This window comes from Scatophagus argus, chromosome 4, assembly GCF_020382885.2.
Source record: "Scatophagus argus isolate fScaArg1 chromosome 4, fScaArg1.pri, whole genome shotgun sequence".
NCBI classification, from domain to species: Eukaryota; Metazoa; Chordata; class Actinopteri; family Scatophagidae; genus Scatophagus; species Scatophagus argus.
Genome location: NC_058496.1, coordinates 11,073,993 through 11,096,821, shown reverse-complemented (window position 1 = coordinate 11,096,821; position 22,829 = coordinate 11,073,993). Strand labels below are relative to the sequence as shown.

Here is a 22,829-nt window from a genome sequence, read left to right as displayed (position 1 = left end):
AGAGCTAACCCTCGAGAAGTGTGTGGTGGTGTCTGCACCTCAGAGACACTGCACTGCCTGTATTTTCCTATTTTCTCATTACTTTGCAGGGTCAGGAAAGGATAAAATAAATTCTCAACAAAAAGTGCCATTGGCTGAATCTGCATGCTGTAGATTAATTGGATTCGGCAGTACAAGCTGCAGCTGCATTAGTGGAACAGGAAACCATTCAAAATGTCCACCTCATAGGACAGTCTGGGATTTGAAAAGCTCTGGTGGTGGTGTCGTCCCCTTCTTCGCTACATGGATTCGTCCTCCGTGTTAGTAGCCCTGCATGTTTCAGTAACACTAACAGTTTTGTTTTGCTCATTTTCAAAGACTTATCTTGCAGACCTCGAGAGAAACATAATAAAAAAAAAACATTGTTAAGATGAGCACCAGCTAAGCATTTGTGTTGGTCTCTTTAATTAAACTCTGCACTCAAGAGGTTAAGATGTGATCATCCTGCTCTCATGAAAATGCTGTTTTTGCACTGCTCTGCTGTATTTAATGTTTGAATAAACTGTCACTTTAGCCAGCGGTGTTTGCTGTTCCAAGCAAACAGTAATTTAAACACAATATCCTGCAGCTGCTGGGCACCAAAGAGTTTAACCTGCTGTGAGTCTGTCTTTTAAAAGGTAAACTTTAACATTTGTTTTCTGTCACATTATCTGCTTTGTTCTACATGACTCATGCATCTGTCTCCAGCTAGCTAACAATGAGTGAAGCCAAATTATTACGGTGTGTTGAGTGAGTACTTTTTATTAAAAACACAAAAACACACACCACTGTCATTGCGGGTAATTAGGTTGATTGTGTCACCTTTTGACAGAGCCAAGCCAGGTGATTCCCTCTTATTTATGATTTTTGCTAAGCTAACAGACTGCTGACTGTAGCTTCATATTTAGTATTTGTACAGGTGAGAGTGGCATTCACCTTCCTGTCTAACTATGTACAAGAAAGCAAAGCAAAGCTAAGCCATTCCATTTCCGAACCCTTCCTTTAAAATGGTCCAGTTGCAGAATTAAGATTAAACTGCTCCATGAAGCCAAAACATTTGCCTCAAACATTTAAGTAATGATAGATTGAAGCATCAGTCATGGAAAGTTATTTTGAAATTTACAGTTGTCTCTAAAATAGTGTGTTTTATTTATGGTATTTATTTATTTATTCATTCTCTTTTTTTCATAGTGGTAATGTCTTATCTCTCTCATGCTGTTTTCTAGCCACCTGACATCAGCCACCACAAAAAATGTTGTTACTGATGTTACTGTATAGCTAAGTCATCCTCATGCAACTGCTGCTGCTGAGGATGATGCATACAGATGAACTGAAATAGTTTTCAGAATCATACTCATGTGTCGGCCTACAAAATGAATTATCATTAAGACTTGCCGAAGCTGTCAAAAGGATGATAATAATAATTTCACTAGTCTTTCCAGTGACATTGTTATGTAAATACTGTCACAGTTAATTCATGTGACAATCCTGCGTTGTTAAGAAAATGCTGCATATCCAAAACATAGACTTCGAAGTATTTCACAGAGAGGTGAGGAAGAGTGATTCACACATCATGAACTGTGAGTGACCTGGTCTGGCAGAAAATCTCCTGCACTTCTAGCAGCCTGCGTTCAAAGTGTTTATGACATTTTATATCCACATTGGGTAAATTGTATGCTTCTGATCCGTCACGTGCACACCTACGTACACATCAGGATGCGGCGGGCCTTGCAGTAAACAGAGCTGTTCATTTTCAGAAGCCATCATAGGACCTTGGACAGTTGGATTGCCCAATGATTTCCCCAAAAAAAAGGTGCTTCCATCCACTAGCCTCATTAAAACATACTCATTGGTTTCCGTGACAACAGGCAGCTAACCTTAATATGAACTCGAGCAGCCTTACATGAGTGCTGTGTTTTCGAGGACGCTTTGTGTTCAAACTCTCTTTGCCTTTTTTTCTTCTTCATCACTTGTGGAGACATGACATTTCTGTGTGCCTTCACTCTTCTTGGCATGAGATCCGATTGTATGAACAGTATCTAAGCAAGCAAACAAGTTTATTTATGTAGCACATTTAATTTAGTTTGCTTACACCTCAGTTTCAGTGCATACAGCTGTTTTCTCAAGGTGTGATTGCTTTCGGACTTGTTGGTAGGATTTCCTGATAACTGGCTGTTAACTTTAATATGTTGCAACCCTGACTTGAAGCAAGTCAAATGTGTGTTTGTTACGTGCAGTTCTAGTACTGTGTACTTATGTGTACATAGATTGGAGGATTTCCTGATATCTTGCCCCAGCTGACTGGCTAGTTGAGCACTGAGGAGCAGATGGCTGCTGTGTTAGATTCCAACCTTGCTGTTTTGTAATATTGATAACAAACTGAAAATAAGCTGCTAATTTTAGAATCTAATCTACCTTGATATTTGACTAAGGAAATAATGGCTATCATACGACAGCTTCTCTTAATTACTTCTGGTGTGTGTGTTTGATTAAGGTGCTGCAGCGCCATGTCTTGCCTGTGGTACGAGATGTGTGTTGATGCCTTTGCGTGCAGGCATCGTGAGCTGGTGTCTACGTGTATGCACTTGTCTTCGTGTTGCAGCGGGGGGTAAAATTGATTTGAGAGCCAGAACTGCTTAATCTTCTTTTAAAATTGGTATTCGACAGAAAGCTTATCTCGAAAGCCAGAGTGGAGGAAAAAAAAGCAGAGCAGGAAAGAAATGAAAGTGGGATCTGTGTCTCTTGCGTCAGTGGCTTGATTCTGCATTGACTTCTTTGTTTAGATTTAACTTGTTTCCGCCGGATGAAGCATGAGACTTGCATCCAGAGGAATGGTAATCTGTGTTTTTGGAGAGGAGCCAACCAAGGAGCCATGTTCAACAGTGTACCCAATTTAAGACTGCTGATGTTCATTTTCTACTGTCAGAGAAGAGTGTGACGTATATTGAAGCACAGTCTTTTGGACGAAACTGATCTGAACTCTTAAAAGAAGCAGAAATAGCTTCTGTCATCTTAATGAAAGAGGTATATTACTGCTACTACTAATTTGTGCTGACTAACCCTCATGATATGAAACTACCTATAAAGGATTTGACTGCTCTGCTACAAAGAGCTCAAGTCTCTTGATTTGAGCTTAGAATAAAACTGCTGCACCTTTGCTTTGAAAAGAGCCAGTGCTTTAGGCATCTTTAGCATGTGTCCTGGTCACTTTCCTACAGAAGTTTTTGGGGCACATCCAACTGGGAGAGGAACCACGTGACAGAATTACAAATCCCGTCAGGCCTTTGGATCTCTCAGAATGAGCTGGTGGATGTGGCTGGAGAGAAAGATGTCTGGGATGCCCTGCTTACCTTGCCGCCATTGCGACCTGTATACAGATAATGAGTCAAGCTGAATGGACGGATGAATGGACTATGAGTACCACGATGTGATACACTGAACAAAATACTCACAGAATACAGCAGCATTTAATTTTCCCCCATGTCTCCATTTCCCAGGTTGCTCTGTGATTGGGATGGGTCAGACAATTGATATAAAGGATTTCTTATCTTTCTTTGAAGGCCTTTTTTTTTAATCTGCTTCTGTATGATGGCATTGGTGATCTTAGAGGGCTGTCAGAGCAGAATGAAGCAATGATATGTCCTCTTCCTGAGTCTCACAGTAAACATGATTTCAGAAATACTTTTATTATGTAAAGTGCCATAAACTGCCGCTCCTCAAGCAGAGACAAACAAGATAAGCATGCCCATTTATCAAATTATAGGGGCTGAGGGAGCAAGTGATGGAGGATTTGCCATAAATCAAATGGATGATTTTCACAGGCCTCAGCAAGTTGAGCTGCATAGACCATTTTCATAAGTTGCTGACCAGTGTGTTTACGTGTGGTGCAGCAAAAAAACATTTTACTTTGAGCCATGTATTGTCAGAGGTGAAAAAGTTCTGTCGCATCCCGATTTTCTCATCTCATGGCTGATATTTTACAGTAACACCTGCTAACCTAATCAGAAAAACTTCTTAGTTTTATTACAAACCAACACAAATCAGTGACCTGTAACTAATAAATCATGAAATGTGACCCACAAAATGGATAAATAGAGCTTGTTTCAAATTGATATTTGAAAATCATTACAGAGGACCCAAATTAGTGTTTTTTTCAGGACCTAATGAGTAATGTAGGCATTTTACAGACTGATGTCATGTAAGAGCAGGAGGCCTACATTATTCATGGGGACGGAAAATGCTGTAACAAGCTGCAAGAGTAATTTGATGATGACAATGATGATACCTTTATTGTCCCCTGGGAGAAATTAATTGCGTGTGACAGGTTGTCAGTAGACACTAGAAAACAAACAGCAGTATAACAACCCATGCACCTACAATGAACCGTACAGGTAATTCATAATTCATAAACATAACCGAGTGCTACTGTATACTGACAGGCGGTGAATATCCCCAGAATGATTTCTATGACCCTGTGCAGTTTACACCAGCTCGGATTGTCTGTTTAAACAATGTGCTGGATCAGTCACAGTAAGGAGTCCCTTCCTAATTGCACAATTCGCATATAGACTGCAGGTAATGTTGAATTATGGTGATTTGCTTTTTATGACTCCACCTGACCAGTGCCTGAAGAAGTTGGGCATTGTTTACCATTGCTTTATGATTTATTACTGGACATAGAAGTCTTGTGCACCACTGTACTCTGCTAAATGGCTCTCTTCATATGTCCACAGACTTTTGCATTGGTTGGCTTTTGTGTGTAAATCTCTTCTTGGGCTGGTTCCTTCTTATCTGTATACATACGTGTGTAAAAACCAATCAATGTGGCCTGTACTTTCACAATATTCAACAAATGTTGTTCTCAAGAGTTAGAAGAGAATTAGGAAAAAAAAGAAAAAAATCCAACAACAGCAACCGAAAACCTTTTAAATTCCTTTCCTTACTTTCTTTAATAATCCACAGAAGGATTGTGAAAATATTATGTGTGTGTTTGGATGGTGTTTAATGTTGTGACAGTGTTTATGCTGGCCTCTTGGCCAGGCCACTCTTGGAGTTTAATCTCAATGAGGCTTTTATCTGGTTAGATAAAGGCTATAAAGTTGCCACTGTGCTGAGACACACCTCAGGGATTCTGTTGGTCGTGCTCCCAATTTTATTTATATTTTTTGTTGCTTACTGTTCAGGAGCGAACCCAGTGAGCAGTAAAACAACATCATTAGGCCTATGCATATTTCTTGGCTCTGAATTGTAACCTCATTATTGTTGTTATGATTAGTCATACGAGCTCCACTTCACCTGTAAGCCTATGTGCTGATCACTAAATCACACAAAGTTCACTTATTCATTTTAATATTTAGGACCCTTGACTTGAGTCAAGTCAAATGTGTTTTTTTTGTGTTCTGTGCTTGTACGTATACATAGATTAAGTAGTGGCAGGGTGGCAAATCGTTGTATTTTAAAAGTTGGGACCAGCAAATGTTTGACATTTTTCCGTGAAAACCACCTGAGATAATTGATAATCAAATTTTTTTGATAGACTAATTGTTGCAGTTATGTTCTGTGCCTCTGTATTAGCCCATTCACTCATCTTTTTCTGCATATGTATGAGTGCATGATGCATGTTGTTTATAAGCACAAAGAGTGCATCTCTTTCAGAGTATGCGCACATATGCATGAATGTTTACATTTGCTTGTATTGGTGCAAAGCTGCTGTGCATTAGGAGCATCTGCAAAATCTGCCAGTGGTGGGAAAGCAGCTATTGGTGGGTTCCCAATTGTAGACGGTCATGGAGAATAAGCTGCTATGATTAGGCAGAGCTTCGGTATGGTATCTTTGTTTGTTGTGGAGCTTATGTTCTTAAGCGAGTACTGCTTAGAGGTGAGGCTTCAGACTTGCATTCCTTCCTCTCCCTTTTTTTTCCTTCCATCCTCCCATTCTGTCATATTTTCTTCCTCTGGCGCCTCACTGAAAGGAGACTGAAAAGACATGATAAGAGGGTTCTAATCCATGCCAGCAAACAAAGACACTGTTTTTTTTTACTTTGTGGTAAAGTGGGATGTGACTCTAGAATCCGTTGCGTCACTACTTTCTTGTTTGATGCATTCACTGTGGAATTGTCCATGAAACACAAGTGTGTTTACTGGGGAGAGGGCACTTGTCCACACACACACACACGCACACAACATCTCCCTGTTGATTTCTGTCTCTCATTATGCATCCACTCTCTCTCACACAAACACACACAGACCTATTCAGAAATACACTCTTAAAAACATGCAAACATGCAGATCTGCTGCACACAAATCCTTCATGAATAGAGTGAAAATACAGATACCACATAAAAATATGTACATGTCCATGCACATGTAAATTAAATGCATGAACAAGAGCAAGAATCTTCACACTCATGTGCACACTCTCCTATCTGGGACCAGTGATTAAAAGCCATCATTATCTTTCTATGGCCGTAATGAGAAGCACACACCTGTTTCCCACAGCTGTTCCCGATCACAAGCTGTCGTCCTTCACTCTAGGACCAGACGCTTTGGAGGTGATGACTATGTGATGCTATAAATCACCAGCTGAGAATCTAGTCACCAGGGAAACAGGCCTCATTAAAACCAGCTAACCGAACAGAGTTGTCCTTTATCCTGTGCTCAAAGTCCTGGAGCAGAATGGGTCTTAGTCACTGTAGCTTCCAGCTTAGCCTTTGGCACTGAATGCTTGTAGAAGTATAGCGTGAGCTCATCATGTGTGCAATAAAAGACTCAGTGATGCTCGACTTCTTGAGTCGTGGAGCTTTTGCAGAGGTCACAAATGGGCTGAAGCATGGCTGACATAAGAGAACATAATATTCTCTTTATTTTCTCAGTACTCTCAGTTCATTGACACACATTCACAACACATTTACACATCAAAGTTCAGTTTGCATTAAAAAATGTTTTAGAATGGACTTGTGCAGGTATTATTTTCCATTTTGTTTGACAGTTTAAGCAATGTACATGTCTGTCTTGCCACATTGAGAGTCTTTAAAGCTGATGTCTTTGCTGCTTGTAAAACCATTGCCTCTCTATAAATGTCACCACTGACAATTCGTGGATGGATGGTGGCAACTCCACCAGTGTTGTCTTCTAAAAGGCTTTTTGCCCGTCAGACAAGACGGCTCAGTGACATTCCTGAATGACTGACAGAGCGGACTCATATGGTTATGAGTCTTTCGTGTCCCATTTATGTCTTTCATTTTGAGGTTGTTGGTTGCCAGAATCAATCATGCAGGATTATAAACCAGTGATTCTCTTGACTGTGACTAGTTATAGTGCAATATAATAACAATATAATACAGTATTTCTGTGTTCATCATAAAAAGTGAAACCAAAATAGCAAATAAATAACCTGGATATGTATCTTCTGTTGTGATGTGTAAATCCCCTGTTTGTGTGGGACTCTTCCTTCCTAGCTTCACTAGTGACATAGTACAGTAGTGTAAATTTAATGACCAATTGTGGCTGCATGCCAGTTGAGCAAGGGAGTCATTTTCCATATGCCTGTCTGCCTGTGTGTCTGCCCTTTTTATTAAGGTGCTGTTTATCATCATTTGTGCCTGGCCTTCCTTCTCTGTCTGTGTCACTGATTGCCTTTCTCACTGTTTGGGTTCATAAAAGTAACTGTGCAAGACACATTTGAGCTGCCTTTTCCCAGAGTCTGCCTTTCTGAGTGTTACTCCATACATACATCTTGGCTCTGCAGGCTTGACATTTAATCTGAATGTAATGTCAAGCTGTCTGACCAAGACAGAAAATAATAAGAAAAATGCAAGAAATGCAGATGGATAGACTTTGATCCCTGATATCAGACTAAATTATCAACACTCCATCTTCAGTCTGACAATACCTCAACTCTTTTTTATAAACGTGTAGGGGACAGTTTCCCCTAACCAAACACTAGAGACAAATGTATCTACCTAAATAAGTCATTTTAATTCAACATTGGTATGCAACCATGCCAAAATACTTATTTAAAAACAAGTTACGGTGTTGGTTGAGGTTAAATCATTGATCATCCACTTAAACTAATACGTGGTGATTGATCATTGGCTGCATCCTTAGTTAGTAATTGTTCACATTTTTGCCAGTTGACTTTATAGGCCTGATAATTCTGAAGAAGATTCAATTTTATATAGAAATTAGTAACTGATAATATGGTTCTTGATAAATAATATATAAACTGATAAATAATAAAATATCATCTGCATACAGGAACATTTTGTGTGATGTAATCATCACCACTGGATTAACCTCAGATTTATAAAGTTAAAGCAAAAATTTTGCCCATCCCTTAGTAATGTCTCTTATGTGTGTCACCTGTTCCCCTTTATCAGTTTTAACAGCTTGTATGGCATACATTGGTCTCTTTTTTGGTGTAATTGTCTCACCAGTAGTTTCTCAGATTTTTCTTTACTCTCATGGAAATTACTTTTCACTCTGATTAAGACATGTTCAGCTTTTTTACTGTTTCATTTTCTTGAAGTTTTCAAGTCAAGTCACATATTAGTTTCAGTAAGCCTGTACCAAATTTATCCGTTGACCCCATGTGCACAAGGCAAGAAATTGTCAAGTTCCTCCTCTACTAAATTATTAAAGTCTTGATTCTGAAAGAAAGACATATTCAGCCTCAATCTATTTTCTTAACCCCATCTGGCTCTATGAGTAGACCCAGTTTCACTGCAACATGATCACTCAAAAAGTGCAGTAGGTCTACTTGAGCAGTATGAGACGCTCTCTACCAGATCCTTGCTGATCAGTAAGTAATCTATTTTATGAGAATTAAAGGTACAGTATATCCTCTCTCAGGTTGACCAGTCACCATATACTCAGTCCAAGATCTTTCATGAATTAGCGATGATTGCGTTGTGTCTTTTGACATATTATTAAGAGGGAGTGTTTTTATTCACAGCCCTTCTAAAATTTGATTAGAATCTCTAGCAGTAATTGTATGGTTTTAATTTTGCAGACATTTTTGTCTTGTACTTGTATGTAGATAAAAACAGGGTGAAGGGTATAAGGAGAAATCGGACCCGTGCTGAGTATGGGAGGCTTGCCTCAGATCAATAGGCTTGCATTGGGAAAGATGGAGAGATAAAGAGAGCACAGTTTTCTCACCACTGCAGTATATCGATATACACTCTCAGCCTTTCTCATTACTGTAGTGTGTGTGTATGTGTGTGTATGTGTGCACGTGTGTACATGTACATGTCCACTAAGGGCTGGGGGAGAAGGGATTCAGGAGTCACACACAGTGTGCCCCTGATGCTTGTTTAAGCACAAATTACATCTCACTGCAGTCAATAGATTGTCATGATAACTACTCTCTCTGTCTCCCCCATTGTCTCCCTCTCCCTCTCCCCATACCTCTATATCCCTCCTTTTCTTTTTTCTTTCTAGGTAAGTAACACAACAGCAGAGATTTTATTTGGACACGAGATACCTCAAAAGGTAACATAATTCCCACTGATTTTTCTCTTTTGTCATCTTGAATACTATATTTTTATGGCAGTCAAAAACTTGAAAACTCAACCCCAGCTATTATCAAACCATCTTCAGCACTGTTTGCCTTGAATGTTAAAAGTTAATACTGTGTGTACATCTTTGATAGCTATAAGCAGTGATCATTTAGTCATGATCATGTCAAATGTTAATGAAAACAGCAGCAGTCACATAATAAAATCCCAGCTTATTTTTATGACTTACCAGTCTGTATAATGGGGCTAGCATGAGCAGTATGGCAGTGTTGTGTTTTGCTGCTAATCTGTTTATCTAATCAGATGCGGAGGTTAGGGGGTCTATCTCATTAACTTGCAGGATATTGATTTCCTGTGTTTAGTGCAAAGCGCTCTGCAGCAGCCCACTCCTACATTTGCAGATGGGAGGAATGCAGGTTGCTTTCCTCGTAGCTCATCAATCGATCCTGCCTCAGCTCAGTGGTGTAAAAATAGCTTCCAAAGGAGATTGATTGCTAGAGAGCGAGGCATGTTTTATGTTTAGAGAGAACTCAAGAGAAAGACGGAGAGATGGATAGCGTTGAAAACGATTTTGCTATTATACTTTTTTTGTGCTTTCTCCAGCTATAAAAACATAACATTATCTATGTTGTGATGCATTTTTGATGAAAAATAATCTAATACAACCTTTCGCTGGCTCTGAAACTTTGTGCCAGCATTGTAATCAATGCCCTTCAGTAAGTTTGAGTAAAGAAGAGGCTCACATACAAATTGTTTACAAATGTTTGAAACTAACTTTTCTGAAATACAAGCATACTGATCCGCAGATGTCATGTGCATGTGCAGCCACTATATGGAAAGTGGGCTTGACATAGTCTTTGTTGACAGTGAAATTTGCAATTGTATAAATCTTCTAAGAAGAACTAATTCAGTACCACAAACCATTCATCTCTGCAGATGTTCAAAACATGGCACTAAAAATCCAACAGTTCCAATCCAACAGACCTAAACTTGCCTTAATCTCACTCTTTAGCATTACTCTGATTGCATGCAGAGGCATGAAGAAAGATTTAATTTATTTTTCTGTTCACTTTAGGACCAAGAGAAAGTGGCTCTAAGACCGCCATACTCTTAAATAAGTATTTGAATTACGACAACGGTTCTCAGGTCCTGTGGCTCTTGGCCTCTAAATAGTTTATGGATTAAATTGATTGTACATGTTGCATTTAAGCTCTTCTGGTGCTGGGGTGTGTTGTAATTAATGCATCACCACTTCTGCTGCCGTTGGCTTGAATATGATAAATGTGTGGGAGTGGCTTCTTTTGTAGGGAGAACATCATTGTGAATGTGTGCCATTTGCTGCATTGAGGGTGGTGTGTGTGTGTGCGTGTGAGGATGTATGTGTGTGAGGGCAATGCGTCATTGTGCGACTTGCAGAAGCCCAGGAGCTCCCCTTTGGTAGCTCCCATGCTGCTTCTCTCGGTTATGTAACTATGCTGTTCTCACACAATTGCCCTTTCTCTTCTCAGTCCCTCTTTACTTTTTTGTTTTTGTGTATGCATGTACAGAGAGAAGCAGTTTTTGTTTTAAGGTGGGATTTAGGGGATTTTTTGTGCTGACGCTGGGCTATAAAAGTGTGTGCCACAATGCAGTAGACAGAAATATGTAGAGATGTCCAATCAGTATTCTGTCTGTTCTCTCATTTTCTGTCTCTGCTTTTCTCACTTTGCATCTCTGTCTGTCTGTGCCTTCCTTGTAGTATAACTGTATTCACTATAACTCTGTCTGTGTATCCTTGCACCCATCCCCACCCACTCATTCTCTGCAGCATACCTTCCTGTGATACAACTGGAATCACAGTTGAAGAAAACAAGGTTTCTTTACGAGTTCTGCCTTTATACCAGTCACTTTTAAGAGAATTCAGTTATATGCGCCAGGGAGTTATTACTCCTTTTATAGAGAAAAAATAGACACAGAGAGCGTTTCGGAGTGGAGCTGCAAGGGAGCGAATAAATTTGGATCTATAATATTTAGAAAAAAAAAAGATTATGAAATGCATCTTTAAATGTATTTATTTACTCTGCACACTACAGATCTCTTTATCAGCTTATCCTGCTTCTATGAATTCATTCAAACACTTTAAATTCATCCAAAAAATGGTTCTGCCCAATCACTTCTTTGCTTTTACACGGTGACTAATTGGATGACGTCCGCACCAGGCCAGGCTACATGACCCAGTGTACATAACTGTGTCATGAGAAGAAGCTGATTTACAGTCAGTGGGAGCAGGTGGTTGTCAGCATGGCAATACCCTTTGTACCTTTGTGGACAATTTTAATGATAGCAGCAACAAGATATACTTTGCTGATCTCTGTAGGAAGCTCTGTATTTGTATGTCTTTTTTTTTTTTTTTTTTTTTCAGTAGAAGACACCGTGTAGGGTCACATACAGAACAGCACACCTGACAGTGTGTTGCATGTCGAGGAAAAATCTAACCCCTACTTTCTAGCATGGCTGTTGGAGGTGTACGTGTACCTTGGGTAGATTTCTTCATTTGGTGAATTCGTCCCCTCTTGACAATATCTGGCAAAATGTTGACAGTTTGAAGTTACGTCACGATGCTTGTGTTTCCTATCCCAGGTCCTGGACTGTCATGCTACATGCCACATGCCACAGTCCTGAATCACCATTATCCCTTATCCAAAGCAGCTCATATAATTTCTGACACACATCAAATGAGTGTGAAGCAACAAAAGTTATGATTTTCTCCAACCAATACTGGAGTACCGTGGCGACTCTAAACACTCTAATTGTTATGCGACAAAGACATCCTTCATCATCTTTGATGTTACATGGTTTGTATTAGCTTTTTATTACTTCTTAAGAGGATGACATTCAAAAGCTCCATCTGCTTCATCACGACTGTGTGGGTGTGGTTGGATCATATTAAACTGACAGCAGCCACAGAACAGAAGCAAACAATCCCCCCCATCATCACTTTTTGATTCAGTGAAACCCTAATTTGTGTGTTTGAAATATACCATGTCAACATTTTCCAACTGAGCCCTGCCCCAGACACAAGAACACCAATGCAGAAATCTAGTGGAGTAACCAAAATTATTCAAAATTTTGGATCCATGCACAGTTAAGAGTGAAAAGAGATCTTCTGCATGTGAGAGAGTGGGTACGCCTTGTCTTTATGAAATAATTCCTTGAATGCACTGAATATCAGGAGCCTTAATATAACATACGAGGGTGGAATTTTCCCAGCGGGTCTTTGTATCGGGTTGAATACCTGCCAGTGACAGGGGTTCTCCAGTTGAATGGGGATATTTTTGCTCAGTGCTCCTTCCTGCTGTGTCTGTTTTCCCAGACACCCAAATTTCTGTAACTGTTTTCAACAAATATGATCTTCCAGATGGTTTATAGTTTCCCGTAAAGCAGTAAGTTCTTCCTTTGATCTCATGTTGTAAAAATGTAGAGTTGGAAATAATGTTTCTGTTGAAGCCTGCAACTGCAACCAAACACGCACAGATGTACAGGAAGGGGAATCTATAAACTTGTTCACACATGTAGGCACATACAGTCATTCACATTTGCATGTTTTTAACCACCAACTTTTCATATGCAAAGCCGGAAGGCACGCAGGCAGTTCAGCTATGATCATGACTGTCTCTTCTGGGCTAATGTTTGCATTAATAGTGAGCCGTTAAACAGAGTTTACTTCATTGTCTTTGCTTATTGATGGACTTTGCTTCTTAGACAGAGAGCTGAGAGTCCGTCAGACCTAATGAGTTGTTTTCAGCTCAGCAGAGGATGTTGTAATTGTTCATCCTGCTATCCTTAACCTGGACCAGCCTCACACTAATGCAACAAGGCTTACTCATGGTCTCTTCTCACGTCAGCCCCCCATTGACTTTCACAGAATCTTAAAACTGCATTTCTCCTCCCATATCATCTGCAGCTGTACAACACTGTGTGAACATTTACTCGAACCATCTCTCATTTTACGTCCCTGTATTCCTCTTCTCTTGTTCTGAATTCAGCTGTACAGTAAAACATTTTTGTTGTCTCTGGTTCTTCAACTATTTGTCCATTCCTCTCCTCAGCTGTCTCCGACTTGAAGCCACCACCTCCTGCCCTGGTTTTCTAGTGGGCTGACAGGTTTCATTTGGTGATAGTGAGGTGTGGATGAAAGGCGTGTGGGGGGAGGTTGAAAATTTGACTTTTAAATGTCATGAGAGCCACGCAGCAGACAAGGGTGCCAAGGCCATCACTGTCTGCTCCTCAGACTTTCCAGTTACATCCAGGCTATTATCGCCATGATATGGAGGTGCATTACTAGTAACAGTAACCTAACAACTAACAAAAAATGGTAAAATGATGATTTTTTTTATGTGGCAGTCTGCCTACTTGCAAATGATCGTTTTGAGCCAGTCTTTAAGAAGTTTCTCAGTCAACATTTTGTTCCCAGGCTTCGTGGCCACAAACTGCCACTGGTTAACCATCATGCCTAGACCTATTTAAGCCTTTCATTATCTTAAATATTTCACATTTCATTATCATAAATTTCTGTCACCAGCTTTTTAAAAGTTTGTCAAACATGTCCCCTTCACAGTGAGCAAAATTGCTAGACTTTCTCTGGAAAAAGGAAGATAACTTCTGCAGGAATAAACATTGTAAAAAAAAAAACAGGACTTGCACTGAGTGATTTACTGATATAAAAAAAGTGAATTTTGGGTTTAAAAGTTACACTTTAAAGCAATTGCTCAATGTGTTTTGGAGAAACAAAAGATAACACTCTTGGTATATGAGCACTGGGACCAGTTTGTCCCACTAGTTCAACATTTATTTAATATTTCAACGCTCCAAAATGTGACACTGAATATCAGATTTGTTGAAGCTTATTTCTGATTAGTGCAGGCATTCATAATTTTGGCATTTGGCTTTTAAATCAATCACACTTTAAACTGCTTTATTATACAGATTTTCAAATGGTGACCAGAAACCAAAAGAAATTCATTACAAATCTGTTTAGGTGAGCTACTAACATGCAGAATTCTCTTTATCAGTGTACCGTATAGATAAGATAAAGTATATGAGTAAAACCTGAAAATAACACTTTGTTTTTTGTTTTATGAGCTTGTCATTTATGTAAACGATACGTGGCACATTTACGTGGCACATTTGCATTGCACATTTTGTCCTCCAGATGCTTTACTTTATAATTTAATGGCAGCATCACATTGCTCATATTGTTTATCGCCTTGAGTGATAGTAGGTTTGGTTAAAGCAGCTGCTCTCTCCTTTAAGAGGCCTTGTAACCCAACACATGATGCCTAATGAGCATGATGGATTTTATTTGTAGTGCATTTTTACTAGCTTTGTAACTTTTGCGTTCACGCTGCCCCTTAGCTTGTGTTTTGTCTTTGTGCATGTAAAGTAAAATATGAGCCCTTTATGCAAGTATTTGGGAAGGGCGTATGTGACAGATTTTGGTGGTTTTCCACCACAGTTTGCAGACAGAATGTCACAGACTGAGCCATTTTCAGAGTAAGATAATTTTATAGCCTGCTCCTAACCTGTAATTACTTTAACAGTTTAATGTCACACCAGTCCCCCACAATGCCTTTTGCTTCATGCTGCTCCTTCTTCATAATTCATGCCCTTTAATGGAATTTAGGGACGTTGCAGAAGAACATGAGAGAGAAAAGCCCTGCAATTGATTTGCTTTACATAAATTTCCTTCAAAATAGCTATTCACATCTGCAAGAGACCATATTTCTTGTTCATTCAGAGCTTTCAGCTTTATTTCAGAAGTTTGAATTAATACTTTCTTTGTCTCATTGTTTTAGCCATGCTAGCAAGGTGGCTCTGCGGTCCATCAGTCCATCTATCTCTTTTGCACACTGAAGGATTTTATCATCTTTTTGTTAGATTGCCTTATTGATTTTGTGCATTCATAGTCCTCAGATGATGCATCTTAATCAGTTTGGCGATCTTTTTTTTATCTAGCACAACCATCATGTCAAATGTAAATTTTTCCAGTTTTATCCTTGATCTTGAATATGAGTATTGCAATACAGTACGGTATCTGCTTTGTATCTCCTGTTCTTTTATAAACTTTCAGATACCAAAGTGAATGTGAGCATGGAAGCTCAGGAGACTCATGCAGATCAGTTATGTAGATTTGTGCTCATTCCACAGACTGTTTACTGCATTAGCATTTTTAGACATTTCAGTTGCTGCAAAGGGGCACATAGGAGCACATTCTTTTATCGATTAAAGGTATTTTGCATTCAACACCTCATCTACACAGATTTCAGTGTGAGAAAGCCCCATACTTTTATTCCATGACAAAATAAAAATATCTCAGTTTGTTTTTCACCTATGCCTTACAAATGTTAAAACTCTGATTTCCTCCTCTAGTGATCGATGTAGATGTCTGGTGCCTGTGTATGTTGAAAGCAGTTTAAAATATAAACTATAGTTTAATAAAAAAAAAACTGTTTCACTTTTATAGGAAATGAAATGTGTGTTATGTGGTCGTGTGGTAGATAGAAATATTACAGAACAGATGGGAAAAGTAGGAAATTAGAGAGAGTCTTAGTTTCACATTAAAAATGCTAAAACCTTCAATAAATAACTGGACTAAAGCTGCTGGAGCAGTGATTAGCATTTCAATGAGAAAATACTTTTATGGATCTTTCTCAACTTCTGATGAAAAATTAGACAAACAAACTGCACTGAACAGGATCTAAACACTTCATTCATTCAGTTGTATAGCAGACATGTTTTCCCCTGAGCCTACAATAATTAGTGTATCACCGGTGGTCATCATTGGGTCATATCATCCCTCAGAGGAATTACTAATCACACCCAGATAGACACTAAGTCTATCTAGTGCTGTGATTAAGGCTCAGACTTGTGCAGGGGGAGCCAGTCGAGTGCCTTGGCTGCAACAGTGACACAACGTTGGTGCAATGCAGGAAAAGTCTATTTTTGGAGGGGTTGAGCAACAGGGTCGACACCATAGTTGGGAATGGAGGTGTGGAGAGTATTGAATGGGATAGATGGAGATTTTAGGGGGTAAGAGCCAGAGAAAACTGTATATCTGCACAAGTAACAGATAGAGAAACAGGTAGCTGCCAGTGAGATTATGGATGACAGCAGTGCATGAAGAAGCATGAATCTTTATCAACACATTTGTGAACAATGTATCTTGTCACTTTTCCACATCTCTAACAACCTTAGCTTTGACAAATGTTCTCACAGCTCACAGATGAAAACCGCAATGGATACAACAGGCAATTAGAGCCAAACAATTTATCACATGGAACTAATTACACCGGTGTGTCTCTGTGCCTGTAGAAACAAACACTGGCCTAATACATGTGAGAGCAATGCAATGTGCTGTATTTCATTTACTTTAACAGAATGATGTCTAAAAGCAGTCTTGGTTGCACTGCTATTCAGAGGTTATTTAATTTATATTTTTGTATTTACCTTAAGTATTTTATGATGAGTGCCCCACAGACCCCCTACATGCTTCACACATAGTGACCTGTGTTGAGTTTCAAAACATCATCATTGGCTTTAAGAGGATGTTTAGTGTCTTGGCGATCCTGTTGGCCACTTTGATAATTAAACGACTATTCTAGTTTTCCAGTATTTTAATGCAGTGTGTATGAGAGGACTATGTGCTCAGACAAGAATATTTTCTCCAATTTTGACAACTGAGTGTTCATCACAGAACAAAATTGCTCATTTAAGGACCTTCTAATGGCCTTTGTCACAGCAGACATTTTGACTTAGCTAGAAAAACACATGTGTAATAGAATAATATTAACAATGGCTCCATTTTCAATTTCACACTCTTTATCAGTCCTTCGCCTCTTTTTCGGTGCAGCTTACACAGGGTCTCTTTCCTCTTAGGAAAAAACAACAATCAAATCAAAGCCTTTGAATACTGATTGGGATGTTGATTACGATGGCAACCCAAAGCATCAAAGCACAACAGCTCCAGTCCAACTTCTATGTTTTGGTGACTACTCTGTAGCAAATACTAAATGATGTTTTTCATTCTAAAACATCTGACAGGGTTAACCAGTAGCAGCGGTATTTGAAAAGCAGCACACAGTAAAGTGTACTTTGAAGTTACACCCTTGTTAGTAAATTGTGTATTGGCAAGTTTCCTGTAACAAATTACAGTTTATGTGTATGACAGTGTACACAGTGTGGTATTCACAGCATGTCCTGTGGATTTCAGTATTGACACTTTAAGAGGATGAAAGCGATGTTCTCTCTGTCGATGTAACTGGGCAATGAAGGTATGAGAGGGAAGAGCCGACCTTATTGCATTAAATGTTAGTGAGATCCATCCTCACCAGATGGTGTTGTAGTGGAGATTGCCTCAGGTTATGGACCATTGATATTTCAGTACGCTCCCATCTGTACCAGCTTGTAGGAAACGGCCTCATGAAGCAGTCAAAATAGATATCACCATTTACAAAGGTGTTTTTAATCAGATATTTGTGATTCTTTTATCCATGTTGTCTGGTCCACCATCTGATTGAGCAGATTTACAAATAAGGGATGATTTAGTCTCTTTCCTGTTGCACTTGGTGGTTAAATACTCACCTCTGGAAGAGTTTTTCATGCATCCCATGTGAGGATGGAGATGTGGACTCTGATATGGGACATGTAAATAACAGCTATAATATACTGTATTCAGTCAGGCAGCTCACGTTTCAAATGTTTTTTAAAGCAACAGAACATGTTGGAGTTTGGGGTCTAGGCTCCTAGCTCATCACTCCCCACAGATTTGCTTACATGAGAAATTGGGGAGTGATAAGAAACCCCTCCACCACCCCACCCCACCCCCAGCCCCCCCAACCCCCCCCCCCCCCCCCGTCGGAGCCTGGAGGCTGGGGTGGTGGAGGGGCTGAGAGAACAGCAGGGTGGCAGTACAATGACAGGCTGAGGGTGAGATGGGAATGTGTGCAGCTTAAATAGACCATCATATTCGGAGGGTGTGTTTAAAAGACCAGTGGGGAGAGTGAGGCATGTCACATGTATGTAGCATGTGTGTATGTAGCAGTGCAGCTTGAGCTGACAGCCTGAACTAACTTGCATGCTTCATTCCATAAAGCAAGGTATATTTTTGGATGGAGGGTTTAGGCAAATACTGGCACTGTTGTATAAAAATGTTAAATTGCTTAAATCAAGCACAATTAAGTATAATATTTATTGTGATGACACATGGTGTTAGTCATACTGAAAATTATATTTTTGAATTGTATTAGAGCACCTAATTTCTGAAGAATATGTAGTTCAAAAATGCTTTTTTAATACTATATCTGCTCATGGTTAACTGAATACAACAATATATCTCACCAAAGTAACTTATTGGTGAGATTTAAGGCTATAATTACAGTACAGTACATAACGTCTACTGTACATATTTCTTTCACCGCTGACTGCAGCTGCTGCTTTATTGTAATCTTGCACATTTTTCTGATAAATTCCTAATGAAGTCCTTTTCTTCAGTGTTTTGGTCTGCCTTAAAATCATAGCATCGACAAACCCTCTTCACTCCATAAGTGAGCAATTTTTTGGGCACTTAAACATTCTTCACATTCTACAAATGGCCCTTGAAGCCTCCATGTCCCCATTAGATGTGGGAATCTAATTACAAATATCTGATTCAAAGGGGGAATGAGTTAACCTTTGCTCAAATGCCACTGCATAACCATCTGTGAATGGCAAAGAGGGAGCCCGGGCCCGGTGCATTTCCACAGCGACACTCAGTGATGGACAGCTGGCCTACCTCGAAGGAACAAAACGTGCACCAGGCCCCAGTTTTCTTCCAGTCTCTAGAGAGATTTGCTTTCCTATTTGAATGTAAAGTCTGTAGAATTTTTCTATTAATATGATGATTGAGTAGCCTCACCACCAAAAGCCTGTGTCTGTGTGGTTTTAATTTTCCCTTTTAATTTGTTAAATGTGGAAGAGAAATGTCATTTAGCTCCACAGCAGTTCCATTATGTGATTAAGCAGTAATATGAAACACAATTCATGTATTGATTTTCTTGTTGCAAAGCTTACTTTACATTCCTGCTCTGAAGAGTTGCATAATGTCTGTTCTGTTTTGCAAAACACCTGGAGCTAAAGCAGACATGCCGCTGGCAGGTTGTGCTGTTGGACCAGCTCTGTGATGTGACTATAGAGGTTGTTCAGCCTGCTTTTTCTGGAAATCGATCGGCAGAGAAATGAAGAAAAGTACTTTGCTAAATGTCAGTACATGTGAAATCGATATGTACTTGTTCCTCTGTGTAATCTGGCCTCTTTTCCCCGATGCCCAGTTACAGAGAGCCATGTCAGACCACTAATGTAATGGAAAAGGCCTGCTGATTCAAATGTGATGGGATATTTTGTGGATGGAAAATACATTGTTCTGTTTACAAGCAGGGGGCACAGATGATGATTCTGTGCCTTATGGTTGTAATATGCTATTGTCTCAGCTTTCTTTCAGGCACATATCGCTGTTTCAGGGTTCTGTCACTGCTGCAAAATGATGAGAGAAACCTCTCCATTGCCGTTCTTGTTCTAAAGACGCTGGCATATACATCCACTTCAGCCCTCTCGCCTACCCTCTCTCTACATCTGTGTTTCTCTCTTTTGCTGTCACCACCTCTCCTGCTTTTATATTCATTTGTTTCTGCCTTTGCAGTCTTTATTTTTTTCCCTCTCTCCCACAGTCACCCCTTTTTCAGGTTGCAGGAGTCGTGACAGTGCATCGGTGTTGAGTATAGCAGGGGCCAACAGCCCCCAAAGCAGAGTCTGAGATTATGCAATACCACACACATGCAGACACATTCTCACAGGGACATAGAGAGTATATTCTATTATTAGACTGCTGGCCCCATTTTCCATTTGTACCTAAGATGTTTGTCTTGTTTTAAGAATAAATCTGAGACACAGATGGAGAGGGTTTTTTTTTCTTGTATGTGTACGTAATGAATAACAGGTGCTTTCTGGCTGCTTCCTTGTTTAACCTTTAAAGCCCCTTAAATTGAATTTTGTTTCCCTGCTGCTGCTTTAACTGTCGACCCGGCCTCTCTACACGCACAAACTGCCCACATTCCCTCGGAGAGCTGCATTTCTGTCTTCATTTTCCCGCAAGCAGATTCCTCAACATTCAGTGCTCCTCCACCCTATTGAAGAGTGGCTGTTGTGGCTGAAGGTGCAGGCTTACAGAGGCTGTGAGGTGGTTTGACTTTTGGCAGGAGTTGAGAGGCTGCTGACGTGTGTGTTGGGCAGGATGTGTGTAAGAAGCGGTGCTGGATCCTGTTTTTCAAACCGCAGCAACTGGAGCTTAGCCACAGCTATGGGTTTTTAATGCAAAACACACACACACAACACACAACCTTAGTGCTCTAACCCCAACCTTGACTCATAACTTACGTGCCAACACCGCTTGCATACATATGCGCAAACTGATAATATGCACGCAAAGCTACTCGTCCACATGCATGAAAAACACAGACTTAAAATGACAGATATGCACTCTGAATAACAAGAAATTCGATGATTTGTGGATTGGCTGAGATTTATCCGATTGTCTTTTTAATTTATCAGATATAAAAGACAGTTTGACATTTGCTCTTTTTGATTGGTCTTTGGCTTTTAGGCAGGATAACAGACTATGTCTGGAGCCGCAAACCTCTGGTGTAAAAACAGAGGAATGCATTATACCTCAGTAAGGACAATGACATCCTGTATAACAAGTTCTTGAAACAAACATTGCTTTAGAGGCCCCCTGCTAGCTTTCACAGTAATACACACACAAATCGTCTATCACACACACACACGTGCGTGCAGAGAAAAATAAGATGGCATTTGTTGTGCGGTTTGAAATTTCAAGGTTCACTGACATGCATGCAGACAGTAGAGACAGACAAAGGGTGTGCTTAGGGTAGCAAAAACAAACTGACAGGGCAACACCAGTGCTTGCGTTGTTATGACGAAGGAGGGCTATAATAGAGACAAACACACATCACTTAAGAAAAGAAAAGTAGAGCGGAAGATGGATATAAAGGGAGGAAATGAGGGGAATTACTTCTGTCAACACTTTGCCCATATTACTCCATTGAGAAGAGGCTTTCTGCGTGAATATGTGCACTCCTGTGTGTATGTAAATTGTACATGTGCAGACTTGTTCCTGTCTGAATGAAGCAGAGCAGCATGTGGTAAGAGGATCAATAGGTTTAGCTGACTGGCTACTGACGGAGGAGGCGCACCTCTTTAACAGGGTCAGGACATCCCACTGACTGGAGCAAGGAGGGGAGGGTGGGGGAGAGAGACGAGCAAGAGTGAGACAGAGACAAGGGGAGACTCTGAAGAGACGCTGCACTGGTTTGTGTTTTCTCTCCCCATTTCCTCTTCTTTCTCCCTGGGAGGTTGTGAAAGGGCAGAACAGAGCGGGAGACGCAAAGTAAGAGAGACAAAGGGGGCAAAGCTGACGGGATGAAAGCGGCTGTGAGTGTGTGAGTGACTCTGTGTGTAACATGCTCTGTCATGCTGGTGTGACTACCACTGCATCTCCAGCTGACGTCGTTGGCTGTCAGGAAAAGGAATGTTTTCCGGAGGAATGAGTCCCTGAACCGGTTCACCATGTGGATGTGGGACAGTAATTTCCAAACCTTTGCCGGAAGAATCCCACGGAAAAAAGAGCAGCGACCGGAGAGCCTAGCTGGTTCTGCCGGGTGGCCGCCTGTGAGCTTGCACTGCTGAGACTCTCTCACTTGAAGACAGAGTTCACACTAGTCTTAAGCCTGCTTCCAATTCATGTTTCTTTTTTTTTTTTCATTGTCTGATATATTGGGATTTTTATTTTTCTTCTGGAACTCAGTGGATTTTATGGTGCTATGTAGTTTGAGTTGTAAGATTGCCCTGTTGGATGTAAGCCAGCCCCTTTTGCAGTGATGCACTAGGACCAAACAAGTGAGGCTGGAAGTTCAGAAAGGACTCTTTGCCGGAAGACTGGTTTAAATGGGCGCATCCAGCAATGGACTGCAGTATGGGACACTACATGTTGTGCTGGGGCCTGTGGATACTGTGGGACAGCGTCTTTAGATAGAAAGCTGGTGAGATAAAGGGGTTCAAAGGTTGAAAGGTTAACAGGTGGGGGTGATCAGTCCTGACAAAGCTTCATTATGAAGCCTGGACAATGTCCAGGTGTTCCCAGTGACAGATCCATGATGCATCTCAGCCATTTTCCTTTCAGAAGGCACTCCTGGATATGGTGAGTAC

The 22,829-nt window shown here is 40.2% G+C and overlaps 1 protein-coding gene across 4 annotated transcripts in view; it reads left to right on the top strand.

The window, feature by feature from the left end:
* pde4d (phosphodiesterase 4D, cAMP-specific) overlaps nucleotides 1-22,829 on the top strand; it is a 160,228-nt gene that overhangs the window by 86,095 nt on the left and 51,304 nt on the right. Inside the window, exon 1 of one of the 4 annotated variants that reach the window (XM_046387677.1) lies at nucleotides 18,878-22,821. The exons of the other annotated variants lie outside the window; for them this stretch is intronic. Within the exon in view, the coding sequence (XP_046243633.1) occupies nucleotides 22,733-22,821 (89 nt within the window). The 5' untranslated portion in view covers nucleotides 18,878-22,732. Of the gene's footprint in view, nucleotides 1-18,877; nucleotides 22,822-22,829 lie in introns of those variants that run through there. 4 annotated transcript variants of the gene reach the window in all.